Source organism: Astatotilapia calliptera, chromosome 16 (assembly GCF_900246225.1).
Source record: "Astatotilapia calliptera chromosome 16, fAstCal1.2, whole genome shotgun sequence".
Lineage (NCBI taxonomy): Eukaryota > Metazoa > Chordata > Actinopteri > Cichliformes > Cichlidae > Astatotilapia > Astatotilapia calliptera.
The window spans coordinates 18,777,588-18,793,791 of NC_039317.1; the positions used below are offsets into that span (position 1 = coordinate 18,777,588).

Below are 16,204 nucleotides of genomic sequence, written 5' to 3' on the forward strand. Positions count from 1 at the left end.
TCAAGATGCTAGAGTTGCTTTACACACACACACACACACACACACACACACACACACACACACACACACACACACACACACACACTACATAGGACAATGCACCATGTATTGCTGGCTGTATAACTGGCCAGTAAGCAAGACAAACACTATTCTGATATTGATTGTAACATGGTATTTAATCTGATACAGGATTTTTAAGACTGATATTGATACTGATATTTGGTGATTTAAATTTCCAATATTTTACAAATCAGCTGAGGTTTTCTTTCAGATACATGAAATATAACTGATGTTATGGAAATCTGCTTATGTGTAGTTGTTCACTTAGTTGGATCAGCTCGATGTGTTTGTGATGTTCCAACACGTTGCAGGGAAGTTGCAGAATGCCCTTTAGTGGACAAAAGATGTAACACTCATTACATGGTTGAACTGTGTTCCTACCAACTCTTCTTTACTTTTTAAATTTAAATTTATTGGATGATGTAAATGCAGATATGGACAGATCAACAAATAGCTATTGTAAGCCAATAGTATTTGCAGATAAAACAGTCTGGCTCTATGGGTTCATAGTGCATAAATAATAGGGAACCCATTGCAAGTATCTTTTAGAAATTCATCCTTTGGGAAAGGAATTCTTGGATTTGGTCATTGTGTACTTCTGTAGGTATTTGCCCACGGAGAGCTTATGAGGAGATGGGTTTTCAGCCTATGCAAAAATGCTCCCATGCATCCAACAACCCAACAGTGCAGAGCTCAGCTATGCGTAGGTCGAATGCTGATTGGCTGACAAGTGGGCTGGAACAGGGAAGGGAGCCACAGGCTTTTCACAGGAGTTCACCAGGAATGGGAGAAGCATAACCAAACATCCAAGATCTGCTCGGTTTCACTTCAGCTCTTTGTATGTTGTAACTTATGTGTATTAGTATGTTATAACTACTCTGCATCTGGCTGAAGGACCATCAACAACCTAACTGAGAGCCCACAGATCATTTGTACCAGATACTTTGGACACTGCAGTCATCTCACAACAAAAGTTTTTCTGCAGGGCTGTCCCGAGCACCCTACAGTCTACTAGTGCAGAATCATGTTCAAGCCATGAAGTGTAAAGTGCCAAACGTATTTAAGGCAGAGCAAAATTCTTTGGAGAAGATCTTTAATTCTGTGGTGGCTGAGTCATAAAGAGTAAAAATACATGTGGCTAGCTTAATTTGAAACTACCCATATATGGCAACTGTCAGTCAAAACATGACCTCTCACAGTTAATCTGCGCGGTCAGGACACAACTTCCAACCTTCAAACCCTGTTTCTTGGTATGATACTGTTGCTGAGATCAGTTTCGCTGAACGCAAATAGAGACTTCTGTAGCAGTCCCAGCCCAGTCGAGGAGCAGATTGCTGAGCTTTGTAGGGCAAATAAAAAGTTTGTATCCACAGCTGTTTAACATAACGATGCCAAGAGTCTCTGAACCTCTTCATTATGCAGGGGAAACCTGACATATGGCAGTATTCTCTGTGGGCATTCACAAGGACAGGACAGTGCAGATGGGGAGCAGAGGACACTTGCTGGTTCCTAACTAACACCTCTCCAGATCACATTTCCACCAATGCTAGTAAATGTGTAAGAAGCGGAGAGCATGAGAATCATCCTGATGTTACCGTTTTATCACAGAGGTTTCAAAGACACGCACACAAACCCACATTGACATGCATGTTTACACAACTGCACACACGCCCACATGCACTCCGGAACTGGAATAACGTGAGAAAGTCATCTAACCTTCCGAGCCCATGATGAAGTGGTGAACATCCGGCCCCGTGGACATGCGAGGTCCCTGACAGCTCTTTTCAATCACACCTTGTGGGGTAACCATCTTTATGTGGACAACCTATTCAGTGAGAACACAGCGATAAAGCAGCTTTAGAACCAAACAACACCTGCCCAAACTTAAAGACGTGAAGCCCACAAAACCTAATGTAATAATTTTCTTTCTACAGGTTTCTGCGCACTCACCAGGTCCTCAATGTTGCCATAGATGTTCTTCTTCATACCTGATGCTCTGGTTGCTACCCAGCCCCCCAGGGAGCTGAACTCCATGGAGTCAGGCTCGTGTCCTGTACAGTAGCCGCTCTCATTAAGCTGCAATAAAATGGAAAAATATAAAAAAAACGTGTTTGTTTTTAACTTAAAAGGGAGCCAGAAATGTGTGGTAAACAATGATGTCGTAAACCCACGAGAATGTTTTAATAACAAGCGAAGAGAATGCGCAAGCAAAGGGAAAATATAATTGCACCTCTGCTGCTGCATGTCACTGCTCTAGTTATACCGCAATGTAAAAACGGCGGTTTTATGGCATTGGTGGTTTTATAATGGCCCAAAATAAACCAAGTGGAAAGACTGAATAAATAATGCACTGATCTCTCTCTCTTTAGTCTGACAGCAGCTCTGCTGTCATGTGCAAAATAATGCCTGTAAACTTGATACATCCAGCACACACAAGCCTTTGTTAGTAAAACTAAAATAATAGTAAGTTTTACATATTTATTTAAGTGTATGAGTTATGCAGGCAAGACTGCTTACACATTCCTCTTCCACAAAGAAAAAAAGAACAGAAAACACACTGTATGGCTTTGTTCCTTGCCATGCAGTAATAACAATGTACTTCTGAGAAATCTATTCATCAGATTCACTATCCCCAAGGCTTTGAGGAGAATGTGTAGGTCATTGGGAGCCCACACATTCTCCTTAAGGCAGACGTAGCACTGAAAGATTGCATCTTTAGGCGGAACATTCAACAGTAATAATAATTAAGATCTTAAAGTACAACAACAATGCTCCCCAGAAGCACAAGGGTAAAGTCAAGCCTTGTTTTATCACAGCATTCCTCTGGAAGGCAGTTTATAATGCAGACCCATCTGCTCTATGAAATCGGCCCAGTCTAAATGCAGAGGTGGAGTCTGCTTTAAATGCAGCTCACGCATTCCTCTACATCAAACGCCTGCTCCTTCTCCATTTTTCTGAATTAGCTTGATGGTGCCATCTGCTCATGACCACCGTCTCAGACTCTAATCTCTCCCCTTCAGCGCTCTGCTCCTACCGCAAACTCCTTCCTGCACCCTGTTAGATCTACTGAGCAAAGAGTACCAAGGTGAATGAGCACAGACAGCCTCCTAGGGAACAGGCGCACAGCTTGATTGTTGGCACAACGCTTTATATTAACGTAAGCTCTTTCGGTGAATTAAAATGGATGGGCGAGCAGTACTTACCAATCTCTCTAGATCCTGACCGACAATGCCAGCTTCCACATGGGCAGTTAAATTTTTCTCGTCAATCCACAGAATGCGGTTCTGTGACAAACAAACAACATGTCTGAGGACATCATAAACATACATTTTATATTTCACAAAGTTTTTTGGGAGAAATGTTTTTTTAAAGCTGTTTCCTTTGTGTAAAACGGCTGCTTTCAAACACATATTGTATATCGCCATGTCTGTCATCTGAGCTCTGCCTACATCTGTTATGTTGACTTAAAATATCTCAGACTCAGACATAAACATTGCACTCAAGAGCAGGCTGTGGAGACAGTCTCTTCACAGTTTGCTTACAACACGGTATGTTTTTCATCAAAACGTCTGAGGACGAATGTGTGCAGACAAGGATGGGAGACAACTGTCAGTTTCCCAAAGGCTTAGCCCTACCTATAGGAGGTCATAAATTAGTCCCCAGAGCTAATAAACGTTACGTTCCTACTACATTGCTCCTTTCATGTGGTTCAGCTGGAGACACCTGACCTCTGATCCCTGACACAGAACGCTGGTCACTGATGTCAGTGGCAGCAAACTCAATGAGTGGTGAGCTAGGAGCTTGTAGACAGCTTGCATATCACCTCTGGGTGAGCATGGATCAAAGGGCTTTACTGTACAGTGACAATTTTCACCACTTTATATTGTATCCGATAAAAGATTATCATGTTTATGGGGACTTGTTTGGGATTGTATTGAGATTAATGGCTGGTGCATCACTTGGGTTTTGTCCCTATCCACACAACTAATTTACCAATTCTAACTCTGGCTGCACTCATGTTACTGAAAAAAAGAGATGTATATGGGAAAAAAGAACACTGGAAACACTCAGTCTCATAATGCAATAGCTTGTAGCACACACTAACAGTTTCCACTATTACTTGGCTGTTATCAGCTGATAAAAAGAAGGAATTCCTGAGCCCAAATAATGTACATGTACTATTACTACAATCATGTTTTGCCAAAAACACAATTTTACTTGACACATTTTTTTAGTAATCCAAACCTGAAGAGATATCAACAATAGACACAGAAAACAACACGTTGAATATTAATCTTAATATCCATTTCAGCTTATGGCCTGGTGTCTATGAATAAGTATACTGATCCAGCCTGACTCTCTCTCAGTCTCTTTTCAGATTATTGTTCTAACTTTAAAGATCAGATAGATTGATTTTAGTTTAGTTGTCCTTAACGCTGATCGCGCAGGTGTTTACGTACCATCTGTGAGGTATCCAACGACACGATGGAACGAGTTTCCTCTGGGGGGCACTCGAGGGCACTAGAGACACTAGTCCCTCCTAAGAGATAATAAAAACCACTGTTACAATAAAACTCCTTTTCACAGCAGTCATTTTGACACGTTACAGGAGGAAAAGCACCATCTGAATAGCTCATCCTTGAGGTGCAATATATAATTTTTTCTTATGGCACGTCTGCACACTTCAGGATTTCACTGCAGTAATGAATGACTGACTTTTATTGATATGATTGTCACGAACCTGTTCGCAAACTGCAATAAAACTAACAATACGTAAGATTTATTTCTCCCATATTATTAGCATGACATTTTTTAGTAGTGACTGACAGAAGAAAACAAACAAAAAAGTTACAATCATTTCCTATGGTTGTAACCACCACAATTAGTGCAGTGTCCACTGCTCTACTTTTAACAGCAGCATCTATAATATAGATAATAAAGCTTTCACTAAGCCCTCACCCACCCACATAAAAAACAGATAACTGATGGATGAAATTACACTATATGTTACAAGTTGCGAAATGCAAATAAACTAGAGCCCCATAGTAATTTTACATAAAAGCTAATTATGTAGATTAACGCCTTTGATTTCATAGCTCACCTCCATATGGCATCAAACAAACGTTGTGTTTGCATGCGAGCTCCACAATTTTCACTACATCATTGTGACAGTCTGCAAAAAACATAGAAGATTGTTTTGTCTTTTTGAAACATAACTCTTTTACCATCTGCTACAATGTTTATATATTAAATATTCATAAAATAATATTTTTAAAAAAGCATGCACACACTGGAAAGGGAAAAAATGATGGCACATAACACTATCTGCATACCACTGACAACGTAAAAATGTATATTTCGTGAACCTTTAGAGCGGGGGGGGGGCAGCGGGGAGACAGGGCATCCTTTGATTTGCCTCGGGCTTTCTTCAGGCTGAGTCAAACTGCATGAAGCTACACTCTCTTGGGTGGGACATGCTAGATCAATACAGATGTATTTTAACCAATCAGAGCCCATATACATTCACACTGGGGCAGTGAGTGAGTGGGATGAACAGCAATACCAAAGTACATGGATGTGCTTGACTGGCCTCGAGAGCTTTTAAGAGGCAGTGAGAAATGCTTACATTCTACTGCATTTGGGCATCCAATTAAACACATAGCGTAGGCCAAAGGATTACAGCTCCACAAACTAAACATCCACTTAAAATTCACTTGTAGAGGCTACCGAGGAATGGCAATTATAGCTCAAAACATCTACTGCACATTTAGTAGATGAGAGTGCATTTGTACGGTTGGAAAAGTTAAAACTTGGGATTAGCCACTGTGGATGAGAATGTGCCTACAGTTGCCTGGTGATTCGCTTCCCATTTGGGAGGCTGCTAATCAAGTTTCAACCATCAGTCAACATTTATTTGCATGATAAAATAGTGCTAGCCATAACAAGAGAAAACCAATCTCAGAATCATAATTCATGAGTGTACTATGCAGGGCCAGACTGTGGAGTATTGGGTGTCAACCGTCCTCCCCCTGACGCTTCTTATTAAGCTTCTACTCATACATATTAATATCCCTGCCGCTGCAGAGATTAACCCTTTAAATCACCTAAGCCAGTAGGAGGGATCAGTTATGCTATGTAGGAGGAGAAAAGCAGACACACAGTGGAAAGAAATTATATATACACATGTTTAACAGTGACAGCATAGCTTCTGAACTCACTTGGCCATACAACCAAATCTGGAACACGGCCAATTTTCCCCTCTCTCAAAGCAAAGATCTCGTGTAAGCAATGGCCTGGAAAAAAATTTAAAAATGAAATTACGTCACCATTTTAAAAATATTTTCATAACAAATGAAAAAAATGTTGCAAATTAAATTACAATTCACAGACATTAAAAGACTTTTTTCTGCCTTACCATGAGAGCGAAAAACCCGGTCTTCAGCGTCATGAGAGAAGGGAATGCCTGTGGACTTTAGCTCCTTCAAGAAGGCCTCGTTTAGAGTGGGAGGCTGGACAGCACTGCTATTCAGAATTGGCTTAAACAAAACAAACCACAGCGGTTATGGCTTCTGCACAATGCCATTCATCGAAGTCGCAACAACTAAACAGGAGCTGTTACTCACTGCTGCTGGAGTTTTGTGCTGCAGATTGGCACCGAACGTGCTTTCCATCCACTCTCTGAGGCCGGGGATGATCATACCGCTCAGCCTATACCTGGATTGTGTAAAAGAGGAAAGAAAGTTTGAATTACCAATTAAAAATAATCAACCGAGTCTCATGTATTAGCTTCAATGCAGCAGAAGTGAAACTCTGAAACTGAAAATATCTCCATGCTTGACTGGGCAAATTCATTTGGAGAACCAGACCTGTGGCTAATAAGAATACAGTATGAGATCTGAGTCCAGTGAGGTTATTAGACAAGCAGAGCAGCAGTGACAGTGCTGTTATTGCTTTTCCTTTACCATCACTTTCATAATTGTGCTGGTGTCACAGATTGGGCCCATCCGGGGACTATGGTGTACCTTTGTAAAATATATGCAGTATTTAAGTGAGGAAAAAAAAAACCCTCATGCAGCAAGCGAGCCAAGGAGGACGTCACCCTTGCTTCAGCTGATATACAACACCCAGATAGCTTTTTTTGTTGGTAGGACACGGAAAGCCCTGAGGGCTTTATGGTAAGTGCTTACACAGGAGGAAACAATTTGCTTGATAATACGTGCTCGTACATACTGTGCCAGTTCTCTGTTTTGATTGTCTCACAAGCACAGCTACCTCTCCCAGAGCTGTCTGTGATGATTACGGAAACAAGACCCACCTACACCTTTGCTCTTGTCGTGGCAGGCATGGATAAAGGATATGCAGAGGAACTGAGTAACAGTTGTTTCTGGGAATCTGCAGCAATTAAAAGTACGTTTTTTCTTACACCTACATTTGCATTTACCATCAGACACATGACTGCCAGCATAATATTCATCTTATATTTTTAAGAAATTGGTGAGTTGTTTCTGCTAATGGGCACCTGAGTGCTGAAAATCACAACCAGTGACCTTCTCAGATGACAATAAACAGTTTAAATGCCAACCACTAGGTGGCAGTAGCACCACATTGTTGTGAGCACACAGCAAGCACAGAGACAGCGACTGATTTTCAAAGGCTGGGTTCAAGTAGTGGGCTGTAAAAAAAAAAAAAAAAAAAAAAAGATCAATGCAAAGCTGCAGCCTCAAGTTACACAAACAGAATGAATGCTAAAGCTCAACACAGTGGCTAACACTAGATTAGAGGGAGTGGATGAGACCAAGTAATGACCACCAACAGATAAGAATAAGCTTTACCTAAGAGTGCTGGCTGCTTTCTCATACTTTACCTTTTTCCAGTAAATTCTGCTTGGCCTTTCTTGTTGTACAGGAATTTTGAATCGCTGTATCCCCAGCCATTCCATTTCATAATCTCCTGTCTGTGAAAAAAATGAATTTAGGTACAAGTTAGGACTTGGGCAGATTATCACTCAAAATTACAATAGAACATGTGGGGATTATTCCAGGGTGTGGTGCCCTGGTTAATTTGCCATCCCAGTCCCTCTGGGCTAGATACTGGCTCAGCATCCTTCCTGACAATCTCATGATGTTATCTGAAAAGCCAGACATATAGAATATCCCTTAATCTTATTAAGCCATTCCCAGCTTTTCCATTAACCTGAGGTGGCTATGAAGTGGCAAATTTACAAAATGGGAGGCTGCAGACAGGCACACCCAAATGCTTTGCCCACAGGTTAGCAAACACATGGCTCTTTTAGTATTGCAAAGGCAACACATTCAAACAACTTGTCCATCCACAGAAGAAGTGAGCATACAGTCCTTGAGCTCCATTTAATACATTAGATATTTTACATTTATGGCACCAATCAGACATTTTTCAACAGCTACTTTTAACACTCCTCAGCTTTTTAGGATTAGACTTAAATGTGTGTGCTGAACTTCCAGGCTACACTTAACAAAAATGGCACGTAGACACCAACTACGCTTTGTGTTTTCCACTGTACAAACAGGAACCAAGTTGGGAACTAGCCAACAGATACTACGTGGCTGTGCTTGCTTTGCAAAGATGTAAATTTCAACAACTGTCACTATTCTGTTACTGTTCTGAGATATCAAAATACAAATGCTGGCTTTACCGCCTTATGACTGTACTGTACAATGCTAGTGTGCTGTACTTCTTAAAGAAAGACAGCTGTACAACCATGTACAGATCAATAATCACGGGTCACTTGGGATGGCATGCTACTGTTGGCATAAAAGCCATTATTAAGATTAACACATGCCAAAATGGGGTTTTCTCTAAATTACGAGCAGGAGTGACACACTAAGTCATACTTTATTGAATCCTCACCACCACTGATGGAGTGTAATAGCTGCTGTACATGCGAAATAAAACTGTCTCCATAGCTGGGCATTGTGTTTGGCAGTAAGCCAGTAAGTACAGACTACTAACTTTCATAGGGGCGACCTTGGCTCATGGGATTGGGAAGCTCATCTGTAACCGGAAGGTCGCCGGTTCGATCCCCCTGCTCTCTCTGTCCTGGTCGTTGTGTCCTTGGGCAACACACTCTACCCTACCGCCTACTGGTGTTGACCAGAGGGGCCGATGGCGCGATATGGCAGCCTCGCTTCTGTCAGTCTGCCCCAGGGCAGCTGTGGCTACAAAGTATGTGAATGTGAGAGTGAATGAATAGTGGGTGCCTAGAAAAACGCTATATAAATGCAATCCATTCTTATTATCATTATTATTAAAGTACAGGTACCAAAAAACAGAAACTCTCTTTCCGGCTATTAAGGATTCCTAAATTGTGGGGCAGGGTTGCTTGGGTGGACATAGTCTGTGTGCACCCCAACTCTGTCTCCACACAACATCTGTTACATTCCTGTCCATCCTGGAAGCTGTACTTCTAAAAGTTTCTTCTTTTATCCTCCCTTAAAGATTTTTTCCAAGTGTTTCTTTCTAATCAAAACCTGGTCTAAAGATAGCTGACGCCATTTGTTGTACAGATAGAGAAGCAAATCCGTGCAAACATTTCTGATCCATAAAAAGTAAAGTTGCCTTAAAATGATGCAATCTAGTTAATGTGATGGTCGTAGTGAATGAGGCATGCTTTGACTGAAAAATGCCTTCCACAAGTAAAAGCTGTTTGCTCAGCCCGTTTCCTGCATGACTTTTGCTCTTCGTACTACTTTCTAGTACCTAGCAAACAAAGCCCAAAGGCGTGACAGAAATCTACTTCACTCTCACGGAAAGATTACTACATGTGTGATGACACAACATCTTGTCAACTGCCGCTTTAGGAGAACACACAACCTGTACATCAAGATTCTTGCTTAAACATGCTTTTTAAAACAGAAGCTAAAATGCTTCCCATCACACACAAAGCCCCGAATGAACAGGATATAATCACATCTTTCAATGAATCTTACATTTCGTTTTTAATAAAACTTACAATTATGATTGGATCAGGTGACCCTAACAACCCCACCAGTTATGCTGGTATGTGCTCAGGCTGCTGGATTCCTGCCGTGAGGCATTAGGTACCTTTCCCTACTCTCCTCTTTCGCTTTCATTTTCCATTCATTTATAGGTTACTATTAGATGCCATCAACATTACTGTGCAAAAAGTCTTGAGTTGCCAATTATTTCTTTATATTTAGCATCCAAAGAGCAAGACCTTTGTATTTTTAACTGATTTTAAGCAATAGTTCTTCAGACTTCTAAAAGTCTTTTAAAGTCTTTTTCTTTGGGTATTGGCTGTTTTTCACTCATTTTCAGCCCAGTTCTTGAACCTGAGCATATTCAGAGGAATTTTTTTCTGTTTGTTAATCCACTTAACATTGGGGGAGGGAGGAAAAAAATGATACTGCAGGTAATTGCTTAACCCGATTCAAAGACTGACTCAATCTTGTGGCAACATTTAGAGCAGGTTTTACTGTTGGTATGCCTGACAATCTTATTTTGTAACAAAAGAAAGTGAGATAACGTTATCTTACACGATAAAACTGACCTATGAATCATTTAAGGATAAAAGGCTGCCTAATCAACTAAGTTAACAATCAATTTTGAAATTCTATTATTAAAAACTTTTAATAATAAAAAAATAAGCATACTAATAATAACAACTTGTATTTATATAGGTCCTTAAAAAACTTACCAAAAAACTTAGTAGCAGCCTCTCACAGAAACACATAATTATTTAAAAATTTAAATTGTATTTTTTGCAGCAACACAGTGATTCCCAACCAGCTATTACACAAAAACTTGGCACCTAACCTTAAAAAGTAAACTGGAGGAAAAAGTCGAGGACAAAAAAAGATATCTTTACCAGATAAACAGTATAAAAAAGTGATGTCCTTGAGAAACTGGGGGAAAAAAATCCAGAAAGGACCTAGCAAAGGACCTGAGAGATGTACCTGGCCCTTCAGTTCATCCATCTATTGTTCACTGAAGCCTCATTTGAAAGGGTCTCAGTGGAAGTGTGGCTGTCAAGAAGCCATTCTTAAAGAAGGGAAAGTGTGAAAAAAAAGACTGAGGTATGCCAAAATACACCAGAACTGGGCTGAAAATCAAGGGCTACAGGTCTCAGTGAGTGATGGTTACAAATGTGAGGTTTTTGGTTTAAATTGTTATCAATAGTACAGAGAAGGTCGGGAGAGGTGTATAACAATATACAGCTATCTGTAAAGCATGGTTAAGATTCTGTCATGTTTGGAACTACATTTAAGCCAGTAGTGTTGTCAAAACTGTGATCTACCAAGAAATACCATCTGGAAAGCATCTGATTGACAACAACTTTATTTTTCAGCATGACAATCATTCTAAACACACTGCCAAAGCAGTAAAAGCACACCTTATATATCTGGATAGAACAAATACACAATGCAAAACTATCAGGCATGGATTGGGCCCCCCAGAGCACAACATTACTGAAGCGTTGTGGGAACAACTTGATAGAAAATAGATGATGGCTGAACAAAAGGTAGCCATCATCAAAAAAAACCAAACAAAAAGCTCTAAATTTCCTTCAAGAAGCCTGAAGAACTATTCCCAAAGACTACTAAAAGAAATTACAAGAAGTGCTAAATAAGAGAGGTTAAGGTCTGTTGAAGAATAAAGGTGGTCATACCAAATATTGATTTTCAAGCTGTTAGAAATGTACAAACTGTTTTTGACTTATATACTGTATTTGCATGTATGTTTGTACATGTCTCGATAAATTCCTTTACCAATTTCATATTTGCCTAGCAAAATATAGCAAAAAGGGGTGATGCAAAACATTTTCAAATACCATATCCGCCACAGTTTGTACTTCATCATCTTTAAGCACCTCTGGCTCTGGAACTGTATGTTTCCAGTCTATGGGGACTAACCAACCTTCCAAGTGTTTCTTGTATTACGTGTTTGGCATCTCGCTTTGGTTTCCTCTCACCACAAGGAAATTCTTTCCCTAGTCTTACCAAGTAATTGCTGATAAGAGAGTCCCTGCGGCTTCCATTTGTAATGCTGTAGTGTCTTTAAATTACAAGATAAGCTGCCTCACTCTAAATGAGACACTAACAGGACTGAATGAAAGAAGTGTAGTTATACCACTGAAACAGAAATTCTCTAACACCATATAACTAGTTTAGTCTCACATTGTCAATTGATTCTTTGAATTATAAGTTTGGCAGATAGCTAGTGGCTGTGTAACTGTTTTTGCTTTGCATTTCCTCAACTATCAAACTATCACAAGTATAGCAGACAGGGGTATAAGACATAATATTTAGCCGCATTATCACTGTGTCATACTGGCCTGAAAGGGGCACGCATTACAAGGCCAGATGCACATACTTTTGCCGATTGTGTTAGCTGTTGTTATCTGCCACAGACACTAGATGTCAGTGCTCTGGTGGGGGTTCCTCAAAAGGCACTAGGCTGCTAATAGGTTGAAAGTCAGACCACCACTTGTCCTGACCAATCAGAGAAACGGAAGAGACAGAAGTTTCTCTGTCTCCTCTGACTGTTGTTACACTTTAGCTACAGGCTGCTTTACTATTTTACCCAAGATGTCTTCTCACAAGAGACAAAATTTTGGTGAACCTGCTAACGGGTCAACTCCAAAAAAAGGAGAACCGCTTATCAACCCCACTAAATCGGACAGCTCAGTAACAGTTAATGAATATCAAATCGGATTAATCAAACACTAAGGACTTCACTGAAAGGAAACATAGTTACATAACAAATAAAAGAATGTACTTCGAGAGTGGATGAAAGTTACAGCTGGCAAACTTTAAGAAAGTCGACTTCTTCCTCCTACACTTAGCCGCACCCACCCCTTAGCAAATGAATGGCTGCTCTGTAGCCTAGAAACGTTAGCTATGAAGCTAACCAAACTCCGCTTCAGCTACGTTTCTAACAGACATCTATGTCTAGTGGGGAGACAGCAACCAGCCTACCGCTGCACGCCACCCAAATGTCTCATGTTTAGCTGGTAATGCACTTAAGTTTGACTTAAGAAGTAGCCAAAACCACAGCGGATAAGCCCCCCTCGTCCACCGCTCCATCACAGCCTCGTACCTCCTCCTCGGCACAGTCCTCCGCTCGCTGGAGACATCTAGCTTGTCTCCCTGGGCTTTGCACTCCGCGGCTAGGATGCCCGAGTTACCCTCCACCGGTCTCTGTAAATGTCCGGCAATTACACTCAGTCTTTGCTGTGCAATGCGTTGCCTGTCAGAGCTATCGCTGCCGCTGCTGTTGGACGCCATGCTGCTTCCGTGTTTGTACAGGAGGGAGCAGATCCGCGAGCTCCTGTCAGAGGTCAGAGCAGGGAAAGTGTGGCACATTCAATGCCTGTAGGAAATAACAAACCCCACACGCGAGTGTTAAATGTAAAAATTAGGATTTTAAAGCATACAATACAAAATAAATGTTGTTATTTTGGGTAAATTAATTTGTTATTAGACACAGGGCTAGTTTATGCATGAAAACGGTAAGTCGATTAAGAAAAGCATAGGTCAGCGCATTCTTTAAGGTTATTTTGAAGTTATTTAAACATGGACTGGTTCTAGCTTCCCAAGTATAAGCATTTTGCGTTTTTATAGATTTTAATAACACGTTTAGCTTTTGGAACTTGGATTAAGGATTTTCCACATCTTAGGACCCAAGAAAAGAAAACTGTTCACGATTCTAGGTGATAAGCATTGCACTTGTGCCTAACAATCTCCATAAGGTTCATACTATAAATAAATGAATAAAACATTTGATTTATTTATTTTATCCATCAACCTTTAAACGAACCGTTGACATCAATGCAAAGCTCCCACCTCATTCTGAAAGGAGTTACCGAGAAGTGTTTGAATGCACCATTTAACTCGTTTCCCAGCATGCATTGCAACATTAGCGTAGACTGTAAAGGGCTGGTTCCATATGTTACACTTACTGCTGAGGCATCTTTTATATGGCTGAGTATACAGTTTGTGGCTGAGATAGTAAATGCAATTAGTTAATTATATAAAACAACTGTAACCCTTCTGTTTGGAATATTAAAGAGTTTATTGGGTTTATGAAGAAGCACTTATACCCTACATTAAACACCATTTTCAAACAAATGCATGAAAGTGAACAGTGGAAACATGCAATTCAGCAAACCTGTAAGTTAAGTATCAGAATTTTTTAATTGTCTTAGTTTTAGCCAGGTATATGTAAGACGAATCCAAATCTAAAGATTTAAACTAATCCTAGAACATCTGTACATCTGTAATGATTTCCCTTTACTGTGGCTGCATCATCACCTGTCTCATGTGTGCACTTTTTTTTTGATGTGGTTGTAAAAACAGAGTAACTTGAAACAGTCAACGCTGTTTACCTTTCTGCTTCACCTCCACTCGATCACCTGACCAGCGTGACTAGCGCTTCCATATGGTCCACATGGCTGCTTTTAAACTAATGATTTGACACGAAACGAATACACCACAAGCAACATTATTGTGAAGTACATATCAATTAGGATTAAAGTACTGAAGGAAAGAGACTGTAAAAAAATCTTAAAATAGAAACTTTATTTTACACAACATTTGCCAACAGAAACAATAAGACGTTCTATAAACTAAAATGTCCAGATGTTTGAGGTTTTATTTCCAAAAGGTTAAAGTATTAGCTTCCAAAACAAAGTTCTGTAATGCACTGACTGCGGGCAGTTAGAGTCTAAGTGTATCACAGAACTTTATTTGGAAAGCCACAGTGCCACCTCATAGGTTTGTCCTTGTGTGGAACCTTATCCTCCTCATAACTGGGTGCTCCTTCAACCTGCAGCAAGGCACAAAAGCAAGGGAAAACAGGACAGCCATGTTGTATTATCTTTTTTTATTTTCACTATACTGACTGCACTGAAAAATATATAACAGAAAACAGCTCAAAATAGCAGAGCTAAGATCTAAATGCGTTAAGGACGGGCCTAAAGAAAGGCGAGCTGTTTGGTGGTTCCTCCCTAGAGCCACACAGGTATATAGCAGGCCAGGTGGTGTCTTTTTACACGCTGTTAGCAATACAGAAATGATTAAAGACCTAAATAATATTTGGGTGTGTGCAAAAGTTGATCCTGCAGTGCAACCTCCTCAGAAATGGTTCTTGAGTGTATTTACTTACCTCTTTAGTCTTGCCCATCTGGTTGCTTGCAAAGGTTACATTTTGCATCTACGCTGGCTGGCATATTTTAAGTTTTACACTGTTGCTGATACCTTTTTGAAAGGATTACTCCACTTCAAGTACCACCGGGTATAAATGAGTCTACCTGTTGAGCTTTAACAACTTTCTGAATTAAACAGTCTCTTGAGAATAACCCATTTACTAAAGAGTGATATGATAGCAATGAGGGAAGTTCAGAAGGCCAGCTGAGCTCCAGGAGTATTGAGTTCTATCAGTTTGAATGTAGTTGGAAACTTGGCACTTCATCAGCAACCAAATGACAGCAACTTCAGAAGTGCAGAAATAACGTTCAAAATCAACACTGCAACGTGCCAACCGGAATCTTAACGATTATTTCTTTAAGAAGTACGATTTTAAAGGCAAAGTGAGCTTTGCAAGTCATACTGTACCTGATATAGGTAGACACAAGGGACCAGCTGCAATCCAACACGAGGGGAAAACAGTCTAGATCATAAAATGCAAAAGATGAAAGCGGGCTGAGGACTTTGCACGCCACGGATAGATTCACATTGCAAACGCCTGTTTTCACTGCAGTTGATGTCCATCGGCGAACTTGCAGCGCTCTAATCGTAAGGTGGCCGCCGCCGCTTTTACCTTTTCTTCCCCCAGTGCTGTGCAGTTCACTATATGCAGCTGGAAGAATGTCGACGTGGAGCTGCCAAACGTGAACGCGTATTCAGGAGCGCGCACGAGAGGCAAAAATAGGCTTTTTTAGTGTAATTTCACGTAGTGGCACAGCGAGCTGCACTTTAGTGCGAGACTCTTCACAGATGGGTGCTACAACCAGGAACAAGTCTGTCTTATTACGCGGGCATATCTGAAAAGCCACTTAATGGCACCTCGGTTTCGAATTCTTACTAACGCCGAGGTTTCAGAATGATTCAAATGTGATTAAGAATGAGGGTTTTTCTTTGGGTTATCT

The 16,204-nt window shown here is 40.5% G+C and overlaps 1 protein-coding gene across 1 annotated transcript in view; it reads right to left on the bottom strand.

The window, feature by feature from the left end:
• Nucleotides 1-13,428, bottom strand: part of agps (alkylglycerone phosphate synthase) — a 28,886-nt gene extending 15,458 nt beyond the window's left edge. The window contains exons 1-10 of the mRNA XM_026144708.1: nucleotides 13,156-13,428; nucleotides 7,925-8,014; nucleotides 6,684-6,774; nucleotides 6,476-6,596; nucleotides 6,279-6,353; nucleotides 5,162-5,233; nucleotides 4,521-4,600; nucleotides 3,264-3,344; nucleotides 2,011-2,136; nucleotides 1,777-1,885 (exon numbers count right to left, since the gene is read on the bottom strand). Coding sequence (XP_026000493.1) covers nucleotides 1,777-1,885; nucleotides 2,011-2,136; nucleotides 3,264-3,344; nucleotides 4,521-4,600; nucleotides 5,162-5,233; nucleotides 6,279-6,353; nucleotides 6,476-6,596; nucleotides 6,684-6,774; nucleotides 7,925-8,014; nucleotides 13,156-13,421 — 1,111 coding nt within the window. The 5' untranslated portion in view covers nucleotides 13,422-13,428. The remainder of the gene's footprint in view (nucleotides 1-1,776; nucleotides 1,886-2,010; nucleotides 2,137-3,263; nucleotides 3,345-4,520; nucleotides 4,601-5,161; nucleotides 5,234-6,278; nucleotides 6,354-6,475; nucleotides 6,597-6,683; nucleotides 6,775-7,924; nucleotides 8,015-13,155) is intronic.
• Between the last annotated feature and the right edge of the window lie 2,776 nt (nucleotides 13,429-16,204).